We start from the raw sequence: 25226 nt of genomic DNA, 5'->3' as shown, positions 1-25226 counted from the left end.
GGCTTCTTTCACTCGTACCAGTTTCATATTCAAATAAATATTACTAGACTTTGTGTAATGTCCAGTCCCTCGTGTGCATCCGCTGCCGAGAGAAAGCCTCCCCCCTCCCCCCCCACACCGTGTGGGTTGTTGTGGTGATGAGTGAGGGGGTTGTTTGGCCATACTTCACCACGCTGGTCTCTGTGCGGTTTGCTGAAGGGGACGCGGGACGGGGGGGGGGGTTGCCCGGCACCCGGTTCAAAAACTGCTCGGCGCTGTTGTTGCCCGTCCCTGGGAACCAAATCTCACGCCGACGTTTCAGTGCCGACGCCAAGTAATGCAGGGGACTGCTGGCGGTGCGGCCCACCTGGTGGTGGCCTTCGGCGCAGTACCCGCTGACGTGCGGCCCTCCCCGACAATGCACACAGAGTGAAAGACACCAACCCCATCATCTCGATTTAAAGCTTTCGTGACTGCAGGGATTCATCTTCTTGGTTCTTTCGGTAAAGTCACGTAGAATGGAAATAATAAAATAATAAAAATAAAGCATAATAAAATAATTCTCACGACGTTTCGGCCACAACGCAAGCAGCCGTCCTCAGGTGGAGAGCAGGTCTGTCTACTCGTCCTCAGGTGGAGAGCAGGTCTGTCTACTCGACAAACCTGCTCTCCACCTGAGGACGGCTGCTTGCGTTGTGGCCGAAACGTCGTGAGAATTATTTTATTATGTTTTATTTTTATTATTTTATTATTTCCATTCTATTATATACTTGTTTTCCTTTTGTGGCCGCAGTGCTATTGACGAATGCGTTGAATCTTTTTCAAACGTATACATCGACAAACTGTTTTTATTTACATAATCTGCTGGCCACGTGTTCAAGTGGTCACGGCACCCAGCTCGCAATCTGGAGGTTCTACGTTCAAATCCCTGTCGGGGGAGTCAACTCGGCCCATCATTAATCAGGGATCGATAAATTAAGTATCACTTTGTGGGAGGTCATCAGCAGTAGCATTCGCTTGTTTACCCAGGAAATCCTCACCGAGTCTCGCCAATCTCCTTTGGGGGCGATGCTCGCGGTGTACGATGACAAGCGCAGTCATTCGCGGTGTATTTCTTCACATTTGGCAAATGTTGGACCATGTCACCGGTGAACAGCGGCGGGCGACACTCGTGGACAACGCCGCGGGATCTTTAACGTCGGACGGCGCGTCGTGATTTTTTGTTCTGCTGCCACGGTTCGCACACACCGCACCGCTGTAGTAATAACCGGGGCGGCCGCAGGTACTGTATTCCGAACCCTGAACCGCTGCAACCACGAGCGGCGAACGCACCGCACCACGGCTGGGCCTTGTCGTCACCCCTTCCCCCCCCCCCCCGCGGTAGTCGTTCTGTGGATAAACCGGTGCCCGCCATAGGTATAAGGAATTTCCACCTCTGACTCGGAGCCATCAATAGCGGTGAATAAAATGCTCGATCCGAGCAGAGAAACGGTACGCCGGGCAGTTTCGCTCGATTGTTTCAGAGAAGAGCAACCGTTGCTTCACGCAGCACATGGAACTGATGGCCCCGGCGGCACGTGTGCGCGTCCTGGCGGTGTTTGCTGTTCGGTGAAAATTGGCGAGTTACGCCGTGAACGACAGCGGGGCGACGAGGTATCCGGTGTTTACCGCGGAGCTGTTTGCGATGTGAATGGGGGTTGGGGGGCAATTAGGAGTCATTCCCTCTCATCTGCCCGTTGCTTGGGCCAGATTCGCGGCCGTGCGGCAGCAATTTCCGCAGAATGGTGGCTGATTGGAGAGGCTAAGTAATGGTTTTCAGATATTTCTTTTCACTACTGCTTTCCACTTGACAGGCTAACTGTTAAAGCGGTTGCGATTAGCGCGTTCGTAGTTATTTCTACGTGATTTTAACGAGCCTGGTTCTTTAAAAAAAAACTTTTCTGTTTACGTTGTTGTCATCTCAATTCCACGAGGAAAGAGGACCAAAGTGTGGCTGATATCACCGACGCCCTTTTGGACATCCAAGAAATGATCATTTTCACGAGGGTACTGGACTAAGGACGATTTGCGAAATAAAAAGCAGTCAGCGTACAGCGCTCTATGAACCTGGAAACCTCAATTCTATTTCCGGTCATGGCTAACATCAGTGGCGAGTGATATCTAAACTGAACAAATAACTTTTTTCTTTAGTCTTACCAGGTAAGGCCCATTGAGCTATAAATCTCTTTTTAGAAGCGACCTGGCCACAAATGATAGCTCAACGAAGTGGCTGAGCACGTGGAAATATATAGCAGCCAAACGCGCGTTGTCTGAATGCGGAGGGAAAAGCCGGAGGACCTGGAAAAAAATCCACACCACCACGGGGAGAGACATGCAAACTCCAAATATACAGCAGGCATTAGCGTCGGGTTCGAACCAACAACCTCCTGTTTACCAGGTGAGGTCGTGAACATCTCACCACTGTGGCCCCTATCTGACCAGCGTGGTGAAGTATCGTAAAAAAAAATCCATGACTAACACGCTGACCAGACTTCTTGGAAGAAGTGGGAGTACCCACACTTTACCCCACCACCACCGCACGCGACCTACCGATCGGCTAACTCAGGTGGTCAAGAGGTGGCAGGGCAGAAGATAAATAGATAACCCTGGCCCATTGTTCCAACTACCGCGCCAGGATGTTGAACCGGCGAACTTTGCGTTGCAAATCCAGTGAAGTGACCCGCTACACCATGGCGGCATCTGTAATCGTCATCTAATGACCTCGAATTTTAAATGGCATGGCCACTTCTGACTTGCCACAAAGAGGCACTGATTTGTTTGGCGACACGGACGATAGTGTTAATGAGCTGCACTGGCTTCCTATTGCATACAGGATTGCGTAAAAACTATGCCTGCTCGTCTTCAAGAGTATCCTTCAATGGTGCTTCGTTCTATCTCGCCGATCAGTGCGTCCCAGCTTCAACAGACCCCCCCCCCCCCCACCAGTCGACTCTGACTGCGGTCCCCGCCGTGTGTAACCCTCGCAGTTTCGGAGGGCTTCGGCCCAAAGACGCTGCCACCTCGGAGTTTTGGATTTATCCCTGAGTCTGAGCCAATTCTGCAACAGACTCTGAACGGTGTTGTTGTTTCATCATCATTGGACCTCCTTTGCCAGTACCAAAATATGAGAATAGGTTTTCCCCTTTTTTTTTGGCAACAATACAGTTGTGTTGAGATGTTAAAACACCAAACTGAAACCTTTTACAAGGAATCATGTCTGCATTAACCACAAAGCTTGTGGTCAGAATGCGAACAAAAAACATACTCTGATAATATATGCATTGTCTTTGAAACTGATTGGCGTCCTCTGGTCTAACACCGTTTGAGACGAGGCTCAAAAGAAGTCTGTCTCTGGTTTCAGTTTGGTGTTTTAACATCTTAACACAATTGTTAAGATGTTTCAGAGACTTCATTGCGCGATCGACGCGCATTCGTGATGGAATGGACTCATCAGAATGTGCAATGACAAATGTTCTTACTTACTAATCTTCTTGCTTATGGACTCATACTTACTAATCTTCTTACTTATGGACTCATAAGAATGTGCAATGACAAATGTTCTTACTTACTAATCTTCTTGCTTACTGTTGACCGAGGCGCGACCCCCATCTGGGATTTTAATTTTGCAGACTTCCGATTGTGAGTCTGGTGCGAAAGAGAGATTCTCGAGTTGATGGCAAGAGACTCTGTAACATTGTATCCAGCTAATTTACCGTCATGCCAATCAATGGACGCGCGCGTGAAATCACAAAGCACTTTGAAGCCATTTCGGCTCAATCTCCCATTCGCACCGAGATGAATATTAATGTGGGGATTAATGTGAGGATTAAATGTCTTCGAGTAAGACAACTGTTAAAATCTGGTGCTAAAGCAACACTTTTTTTAACATGTCATGTTTTATTGAAACTAATCCAAAATTCCTTCAGAAATTGGCGAATGATATCACGTATAATCCTTCATATAAGCAATTCGATGTCAGTATTTTTGTTATACTTAAAAATATATAATAGTTAAAGCCGTTTCTCAACCCACTGCTCGATTAAGGCATCCCCCACTCTGTGTTGGCCATGGGGGTTGTTTAACCATACTTCACCACACTGGTGAAGGGGGGGGGGGGAGGCCAGGTCCAGTTCAGATATCACTGGCCCCTGATGTTAGCCAAGACGGAGAATACAACCTAGGCTGCAGGCTTAGTCGTCGATTTAGCGGCAAGGGTGTCGCAGTGGCAAAGCGCGTGCCTCGTGGCAAGAAGGGCCTGGGTTCGATTACCGACTCGGGTGTCGTTCTGTGTGGAGTGTGTACGCTCTCCCCCAGTTCTACATGGGGTTTCCTCCGGGTTCCCTGGTTTCACTCCCACAGCTAAATAAGACACGCGCGGTTCAACTGGTGTGGGCCCAAAACATCCCCGATAATGAAAAATCACCCGCAAATTACTCAATTGGGAAACACTCAAACACGGCAGCAGCAACATCGCCACTGACGCTTGGAAGGACCCTCCTCCAAAACTGAAGTCAACTTTTTATTTTAACAGGTAAGGCCCACTGAGCTGTGTAGCTCTTCTTCAGAAGCGACCTGGCCACACAAATGAGAGCTCACCCAAGTGGCTTATCACGTGGACATTTATAGCAGCCAAATTACTCTAAACGTACGTTTCTAAATGTGGTGGGAAACACCGGGTGGACCCGGCGAAAGATCCATGCCACCACGAGGAGAGAGAGACACGCAAACTACAAATATACAACAGCAGGCGTCGCGGTCGGAGTGAACCCACGAACCTCCTGTACACCAGGCGAGGGAGTTAAAATCTCATAGCCACCGTGGCACCCTTTGTATACTTTCCTGGTCAACCAAGTGTGATAATAAACACAATTTAACAACGAAAAATATCGTTTAATAATCACACCGTGTTACTCATTATTAAAACAGTCTTCCAACACAATGTCGTCATTGGCAGGCAATGAGTTGACACTTATGACGATAATAGTACCAATCCTTTAACTGCCTACTCACCAAGGGTTGTCCTGTGTGAAGCCTGGTTATTGCCAGAGGAGTGATGAATGTGCTGCATGGACTTGAGGCTACTCAAGAAGGAGAATCGTAATCTTTACTTGGACTGCAGGAGGAATCCGATGAGCTATGAAGCTCTGTATTTTCACAGATGTCTCCAATGTGGGCGAGTCAGCGAGTTACAACAGCAAACAGTTCAACGACAACCAAAAACGATTAGAGTACAAAATAGAGAAAACGGTGAGCAAGTGACGAAATATAAAAACATAATGACAATACAAATAATTACGTAAGTTTGATTTATCAGGATTGGGCAAGGCAGAGAAAAAAACAAGAAACAGTCACAGACCACACCGAGATAACGCCACACAGCAGGAGTCCGTCAATAAACTGGCACATTTACATTGAACTCGTCGATGTACACACGGCATGTGAGGACCAAAGTTAGAAATCACATTTGCAAATGTGGCCGCCGTATCCAGCGTGAATCTTTTGCCTCGGGGTTTTCTTTGAAGGAAGATGCACGATGTCAAGGGAGGAAACAGGATTGGTCCAGAACGTTAGTGCTGCAACGGGGAAAGCCTTTGCCACGAGAATCAGAATCTCTATTTAGAGTGGAAGAATCCGATAAGCTCCGAAGCTTTTTTTCCCCCAACAGATGTCCAGGAAGGTGCGGGGATAGATAAGCACTACCCTCAGGGCTTGTTTGACCGGAGAGACACTTTGACTCTCTGTCTATGTACACAGAGATGAAGCCTCGTCGCAGACTCTCAAGGTATTCAATTGCAAGGCTCCTCTTTGTGAGGTTTGACCATACTTCACCACGCTGGCCAATACGAGTTTTTATTTTCGAAGCGAGGACAGGCCCAGTAAGGATGCTGCTCATCACTGCGTTGTTAGCCACGCCATGGCTGGCAATCAAACAAACTTAGATCAATTCCTACAACGATTTGTCCACCTCCAGTATTCACCGTGCAGGTCGGGCTGCAGCGTTCTCTATACGATTGCCAATTCACTTCCGAAGGCCTACCCCTCATGACGCGTTGGGTTCATTTGACCGTCCTTCCCCGTACGTCTGGCAAAGGGTGCCGTTCCTCAGGACCATTTCGGGGACCACTCGCCACTCATTAGCCACGGGCCCCCCGGGAGTGGAAGTCAATGCGCACCCCCCTCCCCGTTCGCAGCGCAGGCGATGCGCTAACCCCCGCGAGCACCTCGCCAGCTTTTCATAGTGGACATCATATACCTTGACACAATAACCCAAACCCTTAACGTTTCTCCCCGCTAACCCCCCCCCCCCCAAAAAAAAACTCTAGTGTACGTTCTTAAAGGTTTGCCCCCCAACACCGCCAACCCCCTTCCCCTCCAAAAAAAAAAAGAAATCCTCTTCATTTCTTCAAACAAGATTATGGCTGTGAGCCGAGAGGGCTCTTAATGAGGCGCGGGTTTGTGTGCGGGTCGTGGCGACGGCTTCTCTCGCCGCACAGCGGCTGTGTTTGTTCGGCCGGGGCCGCGGCGGCGGCGGCGGCGGTGCCGGCAGCTTCACCGCTGCCCTTCAGCTTCTCGTCCGTCTGAAACGCACGCGCCGCGATCCGTGACATTTCTCTGCCTCCACCTCATGCATAATGGATGCGCGGCATTTGGACGTGGGCCCTCCGATATATCTTTCTCGCTATCCTTCAGCACCCCCCGCCCCGCACTCACCCAACTCCCCCCACTCTGCCCCCCCCCCCACCCCCGTGCCCCACCCCCCATTATATATATATAAAATATATTTATTTAGCCCTTGCTGTGATCATGTATGCATTGCACACCCGTGACCCCGCTCTCGTCAGATTGATTGGCATTCCTGTTTAGGGCACGGCCGGTGATTTCTGTGCCGAGGCTTGTTAACGTATCAGCCCTGCTACGCTAAGCTAAGCAGGTTTGAGCCTGGGTTGTGATTGGATGGGTGACCACCATCCATTCAATATGATTTAAAAAAAACACCCACTCAGGTTGTTTAAGGAAGCTGCGAGGCTATGCTGTGGACTGCAGAGGGCAGTGCACCAAAATGCGTTGTTGTACTGTAGTGGTGTCCCGCGTCTATGCTCCCCAACTTCTCCCACCCGCACTGACCCGCGTGGCGTGGGGAGGCCCTCATCCAGCAGTGGATTGACAGTAAGGCTGGAGATGCACTCGCCGCGGTTTAAATGGTTCGATGCCTCATTTGGAAGGTGATCATTTTGATTCCTGATCAGGGGTTGGCTTAACCAGTAACTTTCCACATCCGCGTCAATAAAATCAAACCACTTGTTCAGAGGCCACCTGTGGTACTGCTTTGGATACACTGACCGCCTCACCACAGAAAATGTGGAATTTTCGCAAATGGATTCATGGCCACCAGCAGGAACCATCTCATTCAAATGATTATGTATGCATTGTTACACTTGATTCTGAGCAGCAAAGCCAGCGTTCGCCTCTGCTGGTGACCCTGAGCGAGTGGTAGAAATTACTCATTCCTCTGATTGACCCTCTACAATAGGTTAACCAGAGTGTTGAATTCCATCAAAAGTGGGAATTATTTTACCCATCAGACGGGCTGAGTTGATCTCCAGCCACACTATAAAATATCGATCAATCGGCCAATTGGAGGTTGAATCCTTTGATCGCAGTGCCACCCGGCCAAGTCAATTGAATATTGCTGTGAACAGGCTTTGCCTGCTTCGTGTTGGCTTTCTTGCCACAATCCATGGGGGGGGGAAATCACTTGGTTTGCAGATGTTGGGAAACCTATATGTTTACGTGTTTAACATGAGACCAAGTATTACCCTGCTGTATGGCAATCCAAATTCATAAATTCAGGTTTTGTTTTGTTATAAGCACAGACTCAGCTGTGCGGTCCTTCATCACCTGTCACGCGAGACACAATTGTGCAGTATTTATTATCATTCTTTTAAAGTGTGACGTAAGATTTAATGTTCTCTGACCTTCAGCGCCATTTGATAATTTAATTGGAAAATGAATGCCTGTCAAATACACCGACAATTTATAACAATCGTTATTCTTTTCAGAGCTATTGCAGAACTTTCTTGGATGCTTACGATCAATGGGTTGTGAAAAGAATCTTCTTGGCCTGTCCTTGGTTAAACAACCTCCACTGCGATACAGATGCTGGCGTGGTATAACTGATTTAAAGCTTTTGTGACTGCAGGGATTCATCTTCTTGGTTCTTTCGGTAAAGTCTCGTAGAAGGGAAATAATAAAATAATAAAAAATAAAACATAATAAAATGCAATTCTCACGACGTTTCGGCCACAACGTCAGCAGCCGTCCTCAGACCTGTTCTTCACCTGAGGACGGCTGCTTGCGTTGTGGCCAAAACGTCGTGAGAATTGTATTTTATTATGTTTTATTTTTATGATTTTATTATTTTCCTTCTACGTGACTTTACCGAAAGAACCAAGAAGGTGGTCTAACTGGTTCGCATTCTGCACTGGCTGATTATTTGGCTGCTATACATTTCCATGTGTGATGAGGCTACTTTTGTTGAGCGATCATTTGTGGCCAGGTCGCTTCTGAAAAATATGTTAATACCTCGGTGGGCTTTACCTCGTAAGAAAAAAAAGGTTAATTTTTATGTTTTAAAGTGATTAGTTTACCTTTTCTATACTCTGCACTCACATCGTGTTTTTGCATCGTTTGTTGTCGTGACGTTCTGACCCGCCCACACTGGAAATCTGTGAAAAAGAGCTTTATAACTCATCGGAGTCCTCCTGCAGTGCATATAATAATATAAACGCACAACTTTATCTGTGATTAATATTTAACACGTAGGCTTTCGCGACCAATGTTATTCATAATCAACGTTTTTGGGTTTAGATCGCGTTATTTATAAATGTGTCGTAACCCTCCACCACCCGACACGGCCAATCAGTAAAAATGTGTCACGTTGACAAAAGACAAATAGTTCACTGCTTTAGCCCACCGGTGTGTTGAAGCCACACATTTACTCAAATTGTAAATGTTGTGGCTTCAACACACCGGTGGGCTAAAGCAGTGAACTATTTGTCTTTTGTCAACGTGACACATTTTTACTGATTGGCCGTGTCGGGTGGTGGAGGGTTACGACACATTTATAAATAACGCGATCTAAACCCAAACACGTTGATTATGAATGTGATGAATATGATGAACGCTGCACTTTCCGTCGTTTTCACGCAGGGGTCGCTGCAAACCTACGCGCCCCCTGCATGGACGACGGAGGCACAGGGACAGACGTTCGATTACGTTGGGATCGATCTGCAGACGGCGGTCTTCTCGCACGGCCAGCAGCTCTGTGTCGCCTTATCTCGATCCCGCAATCCCAAACTGGTGACAGTCCGCATCGAACCGAACTCCTCAGCAAGGCCATCTACTTAACAACGAGAGAACATTCACACGAAATGTCGTTTTCAATGAAGTTTGATCGATGTAAAATGATGTTTATATATAAACAACTTTCTCTATCTGTCTTTGATGAACGCTAGAGAGAGGGTGAGAGAACGAGGCGATTCGGTATTGATTCCCAGAATCAACTTGGCCCCAACCGACACGACTTTGCCATTTGTTTTGCGACTGATGACAATTTCCCATTCTGCCCGCATACGCTATCACAATCAACAAGTCGCAGGGACAGACGTTCCATTACGTTTGTAATCGTACAACTTTATTTATCATTCTATGATGAATACAAATAAATATTCAGACTTTGATCGCCGGTTCTATCTCCGGATGCCGCAGTTAGTTTCTTGATCCCTACTCTTTGGTTCTTTCGGTAAAGTCACGTAGGTATAAAATAAAATATATCACGACGTTTCGGGCGCAACAGAAGCGTCCGCCTCTGTCTACAAAAGCAGCACTGCATCACAGTGAGTCGATCGGCAGGCAACGGGCGGTGGGGTAAAGTGTGAGGACTCCAAACTCATGCTAGACGCCTGGCCAGCATGGAAGAGTAGGCCAAAAATAACCTTGGGGCTCTCTCGAGTTCTCTCTCGCGTAGGCCTCTTCCAGCAGAAATGGCGTGAGAAAGGGATTGCAGGGCTGCGCCTTTACCTGTTGCGCTAATGTGTGTGTGTGTGTTGAATTTCATTCGCACCGTACATAGCCAACCGTGATAATCAGAAGTGCGGGAGAAGGACAACAAACTAAACACAAGAAATGAGTTTTCAATCGAGATAATTTAAAAGTGCATTGCTACAGTAGCTTCCTCATGTAATGCGAGCGTAAACGGCCTCGCGGATATGACGTAACAGGTGGGAGGAGTTGGGTCACGTGGGGAGAGGGAGTGCTTTTAAGGGCAGGAACCGGAAGGGCTGGAGGAGCGTGTGGGAATAGAGACAGGAGGAGGCCACGCAGGGCAGGAGGTGGAAAGTGGCGTGATCGCCACAGGTCGGGACTCGGCACCGTTGGCCAGCGGTGTCCGGGCACAGGAGGAGACCAGGAGAGCAGCAGCGGGGCTACATAGAGAGCAGCAGTGGGGCTGCAGGTCGGAGGCAGAGAGGCTGAGTGAAAAGCCAGCAGCGGGGCTGCATCGGGAGCCAGCAGCAAGTCTGCGGGAGCGACGGCAGCAGTGGGGCTGCCGAGCGGGAGACGGAGGAGACTCTGAGCGAGACGCCGTGCGGGCAACGTTGTACGATCCAGAATAAAGAACAACGGAGACAGACCCAGTGCAAGAGTCCTTTATTACACTCATATTGGAAGGAAGAGCATTCCAGGCAGCCGCAGAAGCGCATCTGAAAGTGCGCGATGCGGTGACCACCGTCTTTTGTCGACGGCCAGCCACAAGCCGCCGCTGCTGCGAGGATGAGCGGAGTTCGCGTGATGGTTTATGGCCTTTGATGAGATCAGCGAGGTGTCGTGCGGTATTGCACGTTTAACTATGTTTTAATGTCATCTCAAAAATAACTGCACTAATTACATTTTCACTTCGCACCATTCGCCAAATCTCATCATTCCCCATTTTTTCGTGGCCAGGTTGGGCTAAGAATTCGGGGAGTTTTTTTCTTTCTCAATTTTTTCAAGATTTGATCGTAAAGGAGAGAGTGAAAGCGTGTGTGCAATGCATGACGCAAATTGTGCATTGCACACAAAGAGGCGTTTGTATAAAATGTCAGGCAAGATTTTATCTTTTTGTATATTATTATTAATATTTTACCAGCCATGCAGAATGAGAAGGGATTGAATTTTACCGTAAAAAAAAACTACACACACACACACTAGATGAGATTAAATTAATTCAGTTCTTCGGTGCCATTTTGACGGATGCACATTTACGGTGATAAATTATGCGACGGCATTTTAATTTCTGCAATTGTTTTACGTACCAAGAAAGGACAAAGAAATTAAAAGGTGTACGTACCCGCAAAAAAAAAGCACCGTAACCTTTCTCTCAAGATCAGCGTGTCCCTTCGTGGCATTGAGACAATGGGGCGCACACTGCACGTTGTTGCACATTAAACACGCGTCCCTGACCACCTTAAGCTAAAAGCTGATGAGAAGAAAGAAATATACCTATGAGAAAATAATAAAAAAATAATACATGAAAATTACTCAATACATCAAAATTACTCAATTTAATTTTCATTTATTCTTATTTTACTTTATTATTTTTACCGAAAAAACCTAAGAGTATGAATCCTTGCAGTCACAAAGCTTCAAATCTAGAATACCTATGAGAATTGGGTAATATTTGCAGATGTAGTCGCGCATAGGAGGTCGGTGATGGGTGGGAATGCACGTTGCAGGGTTAGGAGGAGCTGAGGCTAAACAACCTCTAGGCTCCGAGGAGAATGTGCAGGGACGAAGTCCTTACCGTCATGCGGCGATGCATGTTTATTTTTTTACTTTACCAGATAAAGCCCACTGAGCTATATAGCTCTTTTTTTCAGAAGCGACCTGGCCACAAATGACAGCTCAACGAAGTGGCTTATCACGTGGAAATGTGTAGCAGCCAAATTCTCCAAACGCGTGTTTCTAAATGCGGAGGGGAAAAGCGTATGACCCGGAGAAAAATTCACGGGACTACGAGGAGAGAGACATGTAAAATATACCGGTGTCAGGGTCGGGATCGAACCCACGACCTCTTGCATACCAGGCGCCCCAAGATGCACTCCCAGAAAGCCGCGTGGCTAATGAGATGCGTAAAAATTTCTGCTATTTTCTAATGCAATGAAATTAATGTGGGCAGGGAGGCTTATTGCCCGTTTGGTGCTTTAGTAGCTAATTTAATGAATACCATCCTAAAATACGACGTGAATAAAAAAGCATTGACTTGTTTATGATTTAATTTGCCTGAAGTAATGTTGCATTTTTTCTGCATACATTTTACTTGTCAGAACTAGTTGCACTAATTTATATATAAAAGGCTTTCGGAAAAAATCTATTTGATATTGAAAAGCAACATGCCAAACGTGCCTAAAAACGAATAATAAAATGTCCAGTCGTTGCGTGTTGTTATTATTATTATTATGTCCAGTCGTTGCGTGTTGTTGTTATTATTATTCTGTGTCACTTTGTGAATCAGAAACGCGAACAATGACAAACATTTTTGTTAAACAAAAGCTGAAAAGTTCACAACGAAGTGCATTAGAGACGCAGACTTGGAATGGCACTGAGAGACGGAGATAGGAACGCGTGCATCAGAGAGCACACACAACAAGTTAGAGCCATTGTATAATTTTAATAACGATTTCAACTTGTAACTTGCTGCACGGCATCAGTCCACTCACGGACAGAGAGAGAAAGAACGACTCGGACTAGTTGGAATGCCAGCGGGCCAGGCGGAGAGCCGGCATCAAATTTTGCCCCCAAGCTCTGTGGTCCTCTACATATTAAGTTGTTTTCGGCCAATGAATGTGGGCGCAAACTGGAGCGCCCGGAGACAGCCCAAGCTTGCGAGGGTGCAACACTCAATCCCCTACTGCTGGAACAGGTGGAGTCCATGTTTTCTGTGCCACATTCTGACGAGCGAGGGTACAAGTGCATCGCACCTTCTCGACGCCCACGGGAAGCGAGATGTAACAGTTGCTGTGCTGCCTTCTCCTGGCGAGCAAGAGTATGGCACCTCCTGCACGCCCACGCGTAGAAGGGAGTTCCACAACCATCACTCCTGCTGCCTCCACAGCGGTGGATTACAGGCGGCGACTATAGCCGCCACCGCCCGTATTGACTGTAGAGAAAGTTGCGGGGCCCGTGTGTCGGCACACATCGCGAGAGAAGGGATGGTGGTTGATGGACAGCGCTGGACACAGAATGGCAGCCAGAGGAAGGAACGCGCCGGAGTAGGACAACCACTGCTTCGTCGGCGCGACAGCGCGGGCTTCGGTTCATGTGCAGGAGATCGCTTGTGGAATAGCAAGAGCGTGAATGAAGGATGGCAACAGCATCGCGGGGGGGCGGGGGGGGGGGCTTCATCCAGCAGTGGATAGACCACGGCTGAGAAGGATGATGATAATGAGGCGTGTGAAAAGCTCGTGAATTCATCGTTGTCTACCATTATTATGCTAACTATGCACGCACATTTTTTCGGTTTTGTTCTTGTAAAATAAATGCATGCATATTATATGCGAGCCCTATGCTAATGTTATTCTTCATGCTGAGATTATAATTGATCGGACAAGAGCATGCAACACAGGCAAGACAGGGCCACAATGCATGCGACACCAAATGAAGAGCATCGATTCTTGAATTGAATGGAGACCCCAAAATTTTTCTGAAAATGTACGGTTCCCCAGAGGGATGACTGTTTTCCTGATTTATACATTGGGGTGTGGATGAAGCGGTATCGCAGAAGTTAGCTTCATGTACCGGGGAGGCGTCGCGAAGAGTCTCAACCAAAACTCCTTTTTCAGGAGGATTCTGCCAAATCTCCGCGGTGGGGTGGCCATGTTACTGCTGTGTGTGTTTCCAAATTGAGTAATTTGCGGGAGATTTTTCATCATCGGGGATGTTTTGGCCCCACACCAGTTGCGCCACGCGTGTCTTATTTAGCTGTGGGAGTGAAACCAGGGAACCCGGAGGAAACCCCATGTAGAACTGGGGGAGAGCGTACACACTCCACACAGAACGACACCCGAGTCGGTAATCGAACCCAGGCGCTTCTTGCCGCGAGGCACGGATGTTGCCACTGAATCGGTTGGTTAGCGAAATCGACTATTAAACCTGCAGCCTGGGTTCTAATTCCAGCCGTGGCTAACGTCAGTTGTAAGTGATATCTGAACTGGACCTGGCCTCCCCCCTCCCCCTTCACCAGTGTGGTGAAGTATGGCCAACACAGAGTGGGGGAGGGCCTTCATCGAGCAGTGGATTGACAAAGGGCTGTAACTATTATATTATATAAGTATAACAAAAATACTGACCTCGAATTTCTTACATGAAGGTGTATACGTGATATCATTCGGCAATTTCTGGAAAAAATTTTGATTAGTTTGAATAAAGCATATTAAAAACAATTGGCCTGCAACCTATGTTCGACTCCCGGACATGGCGAACATGGGTGGCGAGCGACATCAGAAGGGGCTCTTACCCCTCACAGCCCTTTTACCAACCCTTCGGCTCAGCGCGGTGAAGTATGGTCAAAAACAACCCCACCGCCAACGTGATAATTAAGCGAACAAATGGTTTATTCAGAATGCTATTTAAAAGAAATTTCATAAATTTGCTTCTCATTTATATATATAATGATACGTTTATGCATTGTGCAGAAAGCATCTGTCAAAATCTAATTACTGGTTGCACCACTGAAACAAAAACACCCAGAGTTTTGCGAGCAATTTCATTTTTAATGTATTATCTCATTTTAAAAGTTGAGTGTGTGTATACATGTTATATATATACACACAAAAATAAAACAAACTGTTAAAATAAAAATAGGTGTTACGCTTTAAGGCAATACAACAGCTGTTAAGATGTTCAAATATCAAATAGAAACCTTTTGATTTTACGCACCGATATCGCCCTCGGTGAAATCGACATCGGTGCTGTGCATCGCTTCGACTGACGTCGTTTCCGAGACTCGTCGTCGTGCCTTTCAGGAACGCATCCCCCCCCGCCCCCGACGTAAACCGGGGTTTCGTGTTATTAAGTTCGACGTGCATGCATACATAGTGTGAACCACAGTAGTGTGAACCAGAGTAGCGTGAGCCACAGTAGTGTGAACCACAGTAGTGTGAACCACAGTAGCGTGAACCACAGTAGCGTGAACCACAGTAACGTGAACCACAGTAGCGTGAACCACAGTAGCGTGAACCACAGTAGCGTGAACCACAGTAGTTTGAACCACAGTAGCGTGAATCACAGTAGCGTGAACCACAGTAGTGTGAACCACAGTAGCGTGAACCACAGTAGCGTGAACCACAGTAGTGAGAACCACAGTAATGTGAACCACAGTAGTGTGAACCACAGTAGCGTGAACCACAGTAACGTGAACCACAGTAGTGTGAACCACAGTAGCGTGAACCACAGTAGTGAGAACCACAGTAACGTGAACCACAGTAGTGTGAACCACAGTAGCGTGAACCACAGTAGCGTGAACCACAGTAGTTTGAACCACAGTAGCGTGAACCACAGTAGCGTGAACCACAGTAGTGAGAACCACAGTAACGTGAACCACAGTAGCGTGAACCACAGTAGCGTGAACCACAGTAGTGTGAACCACAGTAGCGTGAACCACAGTAGCGTGAACCACAGTAGCGTGAACCACAGTAGTTTGAACCACAGTAGCGTGAACCACAGTAGTGTGAACCACAGTAGCGTGAACCACAGTAACGAGAACCACAGTAGTGTGAACCACAGTAGCGTGAACCACAGTAGTGAGAACCACAGTAGTGTGAACCACAGTAGCGTGAACCACAGTAGTGTGAACCACAGTAGTGTGAACCACAGTAATGTGAACCACAGTAGTGTGAACCACAGTAGTGTGCTCTGCTTACACGGAGGAGTACGGAGGAGAAGAGCGAAACGACACAAACTCTCTCTCTCTCTCCTGAAGCCGTCTCGTCGTGACCAGCAGCAGACCACGAGATTGGCACTCAACTGCTGAACCACAGTGCCGCTACCATCGGCGGCCAGGCTACAGACGGAGACTTCTTTTCAACCCCAAATCGAGGCAGGCAGTCATATGCAGGCGGGGGGGGGGGGGGGTAAGCTCTTGAGCCTGGATTCAACATCGCGGATGGCTGAGTGGAAGAGAGTTGCTTGCTGTGGGGACAGCAGCGAGGAGAAAGAGTGAGCCAAAACCAATGGGAATGTATGAATGTGTGTTGTATGTACGTATGTTGTATGTATGTTGACATTCTTTCGCACCGTATGTAGCCAACCGTGCCAATCGGATGTGCGCGCTGGGGGGCGGAGGAAACATTAAACTAAACGCACAAAAAGCAATTCTAGTGAAATGAGAATGGAAATGATCAACTTAACCCGATTGATAACACACTCAACAGACGTTTCGTTCTCAGCGCCTTGCTCGTTAACCTCAGCGTCTATGACCAATAGGGAAGCGAGAAAATAATAATCGGTCGCATTGGCAGTGTGCTTGCCCCCGGCGTGCCTGGAGACACGCGTGGTGTTTGTCGGTGTCTCCCTGGTCGTGCGCCAGGAAACCTGGATCCTGGAGCGAAGCGGAGGGTGGTGCTGGTCACCGCGCGGGTTCACGCCGGAGAAACACCCTCCTCCTACGTCTGCCAGGGTCAGCCGGTGGCCTCCACAACTCTCTGTTTGTCCGTGTGGCTGACTGTCTGCGTCTCTCTCTCTTATCTCTGTGTGTCTGCGTGTGTGTTTGCCAGTGTCTCTGTGTTTCATTCTCTGTCTTTGCCTGTTTTGTGTGTCTGCGTGTGTGTTTGCCAGTGTCTCTGTGTTTCAATCTCTGTCTTTGCCTGTTTTGTGTGTCTGCGTGTCTTTGTGTGTGTCTCCGTGTCCGTGCGTGTGGCTGTCAGTGTTTGAGTGTGTGTGTATCCGTGTCTGCCCTCCAGCAACAAGGGAGGGCAGAGGAGCAACGCTCACAAAAACAAGCGGAGCGCCAGGCGGCTAAAACACAGCATGTTGGCATAGTAGGGGGACACAGGTGGTGCATCGTCCAGTCATCACAGTCAGTCGGCCCATGGCACCTGAGTCTGCCCCGTGACCTCCTGCCAGCGGGCGTCCGACACTTCACCTGTCTTTAACGTGCACATAGCCTGGCACAGGCGCTGTGGTGACGTCACCGCCACTTACTGGAGAATGGCGGTTGTTGTTGTGTCTGTGTGTCTCCCTGTCTGTATCTGTCTCCGTGTCTTTATGTGTCTCCATCTCTGTATGTGTCTCTGTGTCTAGTGTAGCGGTTAGCGCGCTGCGCTATGAACCCGGCGACCCGAGTTCGATTCCCGCTCACGGCCAACACCAGTGACGATTATCTGAACCCGTCCCGGGCCTCCCCTAGGTCGACTCAGCCTCAAATGAGTACCTGGTGTGGTGTGTAAACATCGCCACTAGGGAGACAAAGGCGGTCGGGCGTGGTGCTGGCCACCCACCCCCTCGTGTACCGTTCTGGCCTTCATAGGTGCTCGCTAACAGCACTTGCCCCTACAGTCTATTAAGGCTATACGGGAGATCTTTGTGTGTGTCTCCCTCTCTGTGTGTGTCTCCATGTCTGTGTGTGTGTGTGTCTCCGTCTGTGCGTGTGTCTTTGTCTTTGTGTGTGTCTCCGTGTTTGTGAGTGTTTCCCTGTTTGTGTTGTCTGTCCGTGTCCGTGTCTGCGTGTGTGTCTCCGTGTCTGTCATGTCTTGTGATTACAGCAAGCGCTGCCCGAGCACGTGCTCGAATCAGGACGCAGTTTTTATTTTCATGTTTTACCTCTATAACAAATAATCACGGATAACCCAGCGGGTATTGGGAGTTATTTGTTGGGTAACTCTCTTTGTTGAGCTATTATTTTTGTGGCCAGGTCGCTTCTGAATAGCTCAGTGGGCCTTACCTGGTGAGATAAAAAAAACGTTGTATTTTAATATTCTTAAGTGATGCCTGTCCACGAGGTACTCAGTTTAGATTCGGATATAAATGTCCACGTGGTACGTCACTTCGTTCAGCTAGCGTTTGTGGACATGTCGCTTCTGGAAAAGAAGCTAATCGCTCAGTGGGCCTTACCTGGTAAAAATAAATGTTTATTTTGCTGTATATTCTTGCTTTACCTATAATTTCTACTCCTATTGTGTTTTTGCGCTCTTTGTTGTTGTACCGTTCTGACCTTGTGTCTCTACTGGACATCTGTGAAAAAGAGCTTTATAGATCATCGGATTCCCCCAGTATAAATAAAGATTCTGATTATTCTGATCCTTTTGTCCACGAAGAAAATCACACGTGTTTGGAAGCCGCTGTGCAATGTGGGTAACATCGTGGAGAATCACGGTAATTCAGAAGTCGGGCCACGGTTAATAGGAGTCTTCCCGGTGCAAACGCTGCCACATGTAATAGGAGTCATGGGTGAGAGGGCAGCGGATAATATTATTCATTTATTTCGCTGTACCCTAATCTTACGTTGTCAGTTGTTACACTTCAGTTCAGTTTCAGTTCATTTAATAGGTGTAGCCCTGTGAGCCATGAGGTTCTTGAATCGGGTGCAACCGCAACAAACAAAAACACGAACAATAAACATCTTAAAGTGACTACGCGCAACAGAAAAATCTAAGAAAAAGCAGCGAAGTCTACCAGTAAAAGCACCGTATACCCCATACGCACACCTAGCACACGAATCCACCTGACACACACGCACACACGAGCAATACGCACACACACCCTTAACACTGACGCACCTCCTCCACACACAGTAACACACGCAAGCCACGCTCTGGCACGCCATGGAGCGTCTTAATCCAGGCGTCACCCGCTGTAGCATGAAGACGTTACGCCACAGAGCTCGTGTTACGGTCGGTTGTGTTGCTGTAGCCTGGTTGACGTGGGCCCTGGTGCAAGGAATATAATGGGGGGGGGGGGCATGGGGGGACGGGCACGAGGGGAGGGGCCCTGCCCCCCCTCTTCAGAGGCCAGCGTCAGGGTCCCCACGGGCAGTGGGGCCCGGCGCAGTTGCACCGCCTGCACACAACTACTCGATAGCTCAGCTGGTTGGTGGCGTGTCGTGCTTTGAGTAGCGCCCGTTCCTCTCTCTCTCGTTTGGTTATGGCCGCTTGGTAATGACCTCAAGCAGGGGACTCGGCGACCTGCGGCTGAAGTCGCGTGCGGCTCTTGTGGGCTGCTCTGTGCCCGTCATGTGTGTGCCGTACGTGCCCATCATGTGTGTACCACGTGCCCGTCATGTGTGTGCCGTATGTGCGTATTCACGTGCATTGCGGCTCTTGGAATATTGAGTCTTGTACCGAATGGGGAACACAATTCTGTGGTTGCCGACCCCGCCACCCCCCCCCCCCCCCCCCCCCCAGCTAAGGATCATTCGGCCTTTTTTAAAAGTTGCAGTTGCCCAAGTTGCATGACGTAAGCGTTGAAAGCCAGGCGCCTGAAAGCTGCAGCAGGGGAACACGCTCCCCCGTCGGCAAACGGGAATGATTTGAACCCTCAATGTTCGTAGGACGTTTAAAAAAAAAAACCCGCTGTCACATTGCCCATCGTGTCATCGCGGGCGCGCGCATCGTAAGAGACCCCAGAAAGAAAAAAAACACATTAATTTTCAAACTCTTCACTTTGCCGGGAGAGTTGCGCAACACGTAATATTTACGGCATGCTCCGTGTTGTCAAAAGAGACGGGATGCCCCGGCAATTTGAGCGGTAAATACGTGTTGCGTTTTTTTTTCCATCTGTCGTTATCGTTTTACTTTTCTCGAACGGGTTGCTAAATCTTCCCCGTAAACGCAGTGACAAGAACAGTGGTAATTGTAAGAAATTGTTACTTGGGGAAGGTCATGTTTTTACATAAAAGTCATTCCTGGCAAGGCGGAATTGCTTTCGCCTTTTTTATATTTTAGTAAGATGCCTTGTCACCGTTTTGCGGAAACGTGCTTTTAAGCGTCGCGAAAAATGCGCCGCTCCGCGCCGGCGACGTCTTTTGAGGATGATTTAGAGCGACAAATAACGCGAAGCTGTCTCCAGCGAAAACGCTCCTTGTGAGTCGTGTTTACACCCCACCACCCCCCACCCAGACCCACTCCGTGTGGATGTATTTATTTGCAGGACTAATAGATTTTCTGGTGAGCCATCAGCCAGCGGCCGTGATCTTGCGCGAGCGTCTCGTCTTCAAGATCGTCCCAATGCTCAATCCGGACGGTGTCCATCTCGGCAATTACAGGTGACGGTGACGTTAGGAAACACAACAAGTGTCAGCCGGCTACTCTGGCAGGCGAATTTATTTTTAATAATAATAAAAAAACAATTGCCGCGTGGAATTCCGCAGTTTAGCTGCAGTGTGTGTATCGCTCCGACGTGTCGATAGGCACGATGTCCGACGTTTCGCTCCGCTTGCCCGGAGCTTCTTCATGAAGTGAAACGTCGGATGTCATGGCGGTACAACCCCGTAAACAAATTGGGGAGCCACCGCGGTGCCTAGGAGATGTTAGCTCCCTCGCCTGGTATACAGGAGGTCGTGGGTTCAATCCCGACCCTGACGCCTGATGTTTATTTGGAGTTTGCACGTCTCTCTCCCCGTGGTCGCGTGGATTTTTCTTCGGGTTCTCCAGATTTTCCATCCACATTTAGAATCAACGCCACGCGTTTAGAGTATTTGACTGGCTATACATTTCCACGTGATAAGCCACTTCGTTGAGCTATCATTTGTGGCCAGGTCGCTTCTGAAAAAGAGCTGTATCGCTCAGTGAACCTTACCTGGTGAAATAAAATATAGTTCATAGTTTCTACTGTGACCTGTACAAATGTTGAGCAGTTGTGTACCTCGCGGTGGAGTGGTGGTGCAGCGGTTAGCAGACTGTGCTGTGAACCCGGTGACCCAAGAACGATGCCTGCTCATGACCAATCACGGCAAGGCCGTAATTATAATGTATATTCGGGGGGAAATATGCTCAAAATGTCCCCCGCCAATATATTGCTATAAAATAGATTTCTGTTTATGTGATTGTGGTTATGGTTGTACTTAGTCCCTAATCTCTGCCTTTACATACAATGAAACAAGAAAAGGTAAAAAAGAAAAAACAGAGGAATGGAATACGATACACTATTAGACATTATTGTACAACAAAAATAAAAAGTCCATCTTATGTGATAGTGAATTTTTTAATATTTTCTGCAGGAAATTCGTTTTCAAATTTAGATTTTTGGGGGGGGGGGAGGACCCCCAGACCCATTGGAAGATTTGGTGTGTGTCCCCCCCCCCCCCCCATGGCAACGGCCTTGAATCACGGTGGCGAGAATTTGTACCGGTCCTGGGCCTTCCCGAGAACGACTCAGCCTTAAATGAGTAACAGGCGCGGTGTGTTAACAAAAGCGGCTAGGCGTGATGATGGACCCCCCCCACCCCGTCCTTAATAGGTGCTCGCAAACAGCACTTCCCCCAACATTCTGTTCAAGGCTACATGTGGTATCTTTGCCTTTGTGTGCAGTGATCTGGAGCGCAGAGTTAAAACATCGCACCCGTATGAATGACTTTTAACAGCTTGAAAAAAATAATGGCCCGTTGGCCAGACGATTGAATTTTTAACATTTCTGTTATTCCTCGGAATAATCTTTATTGCTGTAGATGAATATATCACTAAGCACACAACTTTGTTTAATTTCAGAAGTGTTATAAAAAAAACTTTGTTCATTCACGATATACTCTGCGTATCACTAGCGACGGAGAGTGGGGGTGTCTAGCGTGTTTAGTTGGTGGGCGCGTGTGTCTGTGCGTGTGTCTGGCTGTGTGTGTGTCTGTGTGTGTGTGTCTGTGTGTGTGTCTGTGTGTGTGTGTGTCTGTGCGTGTGTGTCTGTGTGTGTGTCTGTGTGTGTGTCTGTGTGTGTGTCTGTGTGTGTGTCTGTGTGTGTGTGTCTGTGTGTGTGTCTGTGTGTGTGTCTGTGTGTGTGTGTGTGTCTGTGTGTGTGTCTGTGTGTGTGCCTGTGTGTGTGTGTCTGTGTGTATGTCTGTGTGTGTGTGTCTGTGTGTGTGTCTGTGTGTGTGTCTGTGTGTGTGTCGTGTGTGTCTGTGTGTGTGTCTGTGTGTGTGTCTGTGTGTGTGTGTGTCTGTGTGTGTGTGTGTGTCTGTGTGTGTGTCTGTGTGTGTGTCTGTGTGTGTGCCTGTGTGTGTGTGTCTGTGTGTATGTCTGTGTGTGTGTCTGGCTGTGTGTGTGTCTGTGTGTGTGTCTGTGTGTGTGTGTGGCTGTGTGTGTGTCTGTGTGTGTGTCTGTGTGTGTGTGTCTGTGCGTGTGTCTGTGTGTCTGTGCGTGTGTCTGTGTGTGTGTCTGTGCGTGTGTCTGTGCGTGTGTCTGGCTGTGTGTGTCTGTGTGTGTCTGTGCGTGTGTCTGTGTGTGTGTGTCTGTGTGTGTGTGTCTGTGTGTGTGTTAGGGGAGCGGTAGTGTAGCGGTTAGCGCGCTGCGCTATGAACCTGGCGACACGGGTTCGATTCCCGCTCACGGCCAACACCAGTGACGATTATCTGAACCGGTCCCGGGCCTCCCCTAGGTCGACTCAGCCTCAAATGAGTACCTGGTGCTGTGTGTAAACATCGCCACTGGGGAGACAAAGGCGGTCGGGCGTGGTGCTGGCCACCCACCCCCTCGTGTACCGTTGTGGCCTTCATAGGTGCTCGCTAACAGCACTTGCCCCTACAGTCTGTTAAGGCTATATGGGGGATCTTTGTTTTGTCTGTGTGTGTGTGTCTGTGTGTGTGTGTCTGTGTGTGTGTGTCTGTGTGTGTGTCTGTGCGTGTCTGGCTGTATGTGTGTGTGTCTGTGCGTGTGTCTGGCTGTATGTGTGTAGCAAGATTATTGGCGCAGTGGCTCAATACCCGACCACCGGTACCAGGCTTATCTGAACCGGTCCCAGGGCATCCCCTAAGTGAACTCGGCCTCAAGCGAATACCTTGTGCGGCGTGTGAACATCGCCACTGGGGAGACAAAGGCGGCCGGGTGTGGTGCTAGCCTACCTGTGCCGTGCCAACCGTCATAGGTGCTGCTGGCTAGCAGCACTTGCCCCAACAGTCTGTTAAGGCTATATGGGGAGGGCGGACCTTTTGTCTTTACACAGGTGCTCACTGATGGGGTTCGACCTGAACCGATGCTGGCAGGACCCTTCACCCTGGGCACATCCCACCCTGCACGCCGTACGGCAACACGTGATCACCCTGCAGGCACAGCAGGTGAGTGGCGTCACGTGGTCACCCTGCAGACACAGCAGGTGAGTGGCAACACGTGGTCACCCTGCAGGCACAGCAGGTGAGTGGCGTCACGTGGTCACCCTGCAGGCACAGCAGGTGAGTGGCGTCATGTGGTCACCCTGCAGACACAGCAGGTGAGTGGCAACACGTGGTCACCCTGCAGGCACAGCAGGTGAGTGGCGTCACGTGGTCACCCTGCAGGCACAGCAGGTGAGTGGCGTCACGTGGTCACCCTGCAGACACAGCAGGTGAGTGGCAACACGTGGTCACCCTGCAGGCACAGCAGGTGAGTGGCGTCACGTGGTCACCCTGCAGACACAGCAGGTGAGTGGCAACACGTGGTCATCCTGCAGACACAGCAGGTGAGTGGCAACACGTGGTCATCCTGCAGACACAGCAGGTGAGTGGCGTCACGTGGTCATCCTGCAGACACAGCAGGTGAGTGGCAACACGTGGTCACCCTGCAGGCACAGCAGGTGAGTGGCAACACGTGGTCACCCTGCAGACACAGCAGGTGAGTGGCGTCACGTGGTCACCCTGCAGGCGCAGCAGGTGAGTGGCGTCACGTGGTCACCCTGCAGGCACAGCAGGTGAGTGGCAACACGTGGTCACCCTGCAGACACAGCAGGTGAGTGGCGTCACGTGGTCACCCTGCAGGCACAGCAGGTGAGTGGCAACACGTGGTCAGCCTGCAGTCACAGCAGGTGAGTGGCGTCACGTGGTCAGCCTGCAGACACAGCAGGTGAGTGGCAACACGTGGTCAGCCTGCAGGCACAGCAGGTGAGTGGCAACACGTGGTCAGCCTGCAGACACAGCAGGTGAGTGGCAACACGTGGTCAGCCTGCAGGTACAGCAGGTGAGTGGCAACACGTGGTCAGCCTGCAGTCACAGCAGGTGAGTGGCAACACGTGGTCACCCTGCAGACACAGCAGGTGAGTGGCGTCACGTGGTCACCCTGCAGGCACAGCAGGTGAGTGGCAACACGTGGTCAGCCTGCAGTCACAGCAGGTGAGTGGCGTCACGTGGTCAGCCTGCAGACACAGCAGGTGAGTGGCAACACGTGGTCAGCCTGCAGGCACAGCAGGTGAGTGGCAACACGTGGTCAGCCTGCAGGCACAGCAGGTGAGTGGCAACACGTGGTCAGCCTGCAGTCACAGCAGGTGAGTGGCAACACGTGGTCAGCCTGCAGTCACAGCAGGTGAGTGGCGGCACTCGCCGTGGACCTCCCTGCTCACCTCCCTCCCACTTCCCCTCACCTCTCCCCCCTTCCACCTTCCCTGCTCCCACCGTCCCTCCCCTCCCTCTCCACCCCTCTCCTCCCTGCTCTTTTTTTACTATCAGTGGAAACAAGAAGATGCTCGGTGTAGTCGGCACTTTGCTTCATTCATCATTTAATAAAAAAATATTTATAACTTTGCTTTATGTAAACCCCCACCTCTCGCTCACTCTCTCGCTCACTCTCTCGCTCTCTCTCGTTCTGCACGCAGCCCTTCTCACAGTTCAACGGCCTCCGACGGGTAGCTCATAACTGCATGCAGAGCTCCCCGTCATCTGCCACCGAGCACACGGCAGAGGTCGCAAACGGGTTTTGATTCCTTTCCCGTACCCGGCCGCACCAGGGTCGTAAACGGGTACCCGTACTAGATTTTAAGCTTTCGTGACTGCAAGGATTCATATTCTTAGGTTTTTTCGGTAAAGTCACGTAGGTAAAAAATTAAAATTAATAAAAGTAAAATAAAAATAAAATAAAAATCACGACGTTTCGGAGGCAACACAAGCTTCCGTCTTCAGGTGGACCCGTCACAGCCCGACAGCTGTATCGGTTCCACCTGAAGACGGAAGCTTGTGTTGCCTCCGAAACGTCGTGATTTTTATTTAATTTTTATTTAATTTTACTTTTATT

The 25226-nt window shown here is 49.2% G+C and overlaps 1 protein-coding gene across 1 annotated transcript in view; it reads left to right on the top strand.

The window, feature by feature from the left end:
• AGBL4 (AGBL carboxypeptidase 4) overlaps window positions 1-25226 on the top strand; it is a gene marked incomplete at its 5' end in the record, with an annotated part of 423165 nt that overhangs the window by 388173 nt on the left and 9766 nt on the right. Inside the window, 3 exon segments of the mRNA XM_061567463.1 lie at window positions 16640-16729; window positions 20197-20311; window positions 23194-23305. Coding sequence (XP_061423447.1) covers window positions 16640-16729; window positions 20197-20311; window positions 23194-23305 — 317 coding nt within the window.

Source organism: Lethenteron reissneri, chromosome 39 (assembly GCF_015708825.2).
Source record: "Lethenteron reissneri isolate LAM-NWPU_2019-01 chromosome 39, ASM1570882v1, whole genome shotgun sequence".
Taxonomy (NCBI): domain Eukaryota; kingdom Metazoa; phylum Chordata; class Hyperoartia; order Petromyzontiformes; family Petromyzontidae; genus Lethenteron; species Lethenteron reissneri.
The sequence above is the reverse complement of the archived record's forward strand: the minus strand, read 5'-3'. Positions and strand labels throughout refer to the sequence as shown.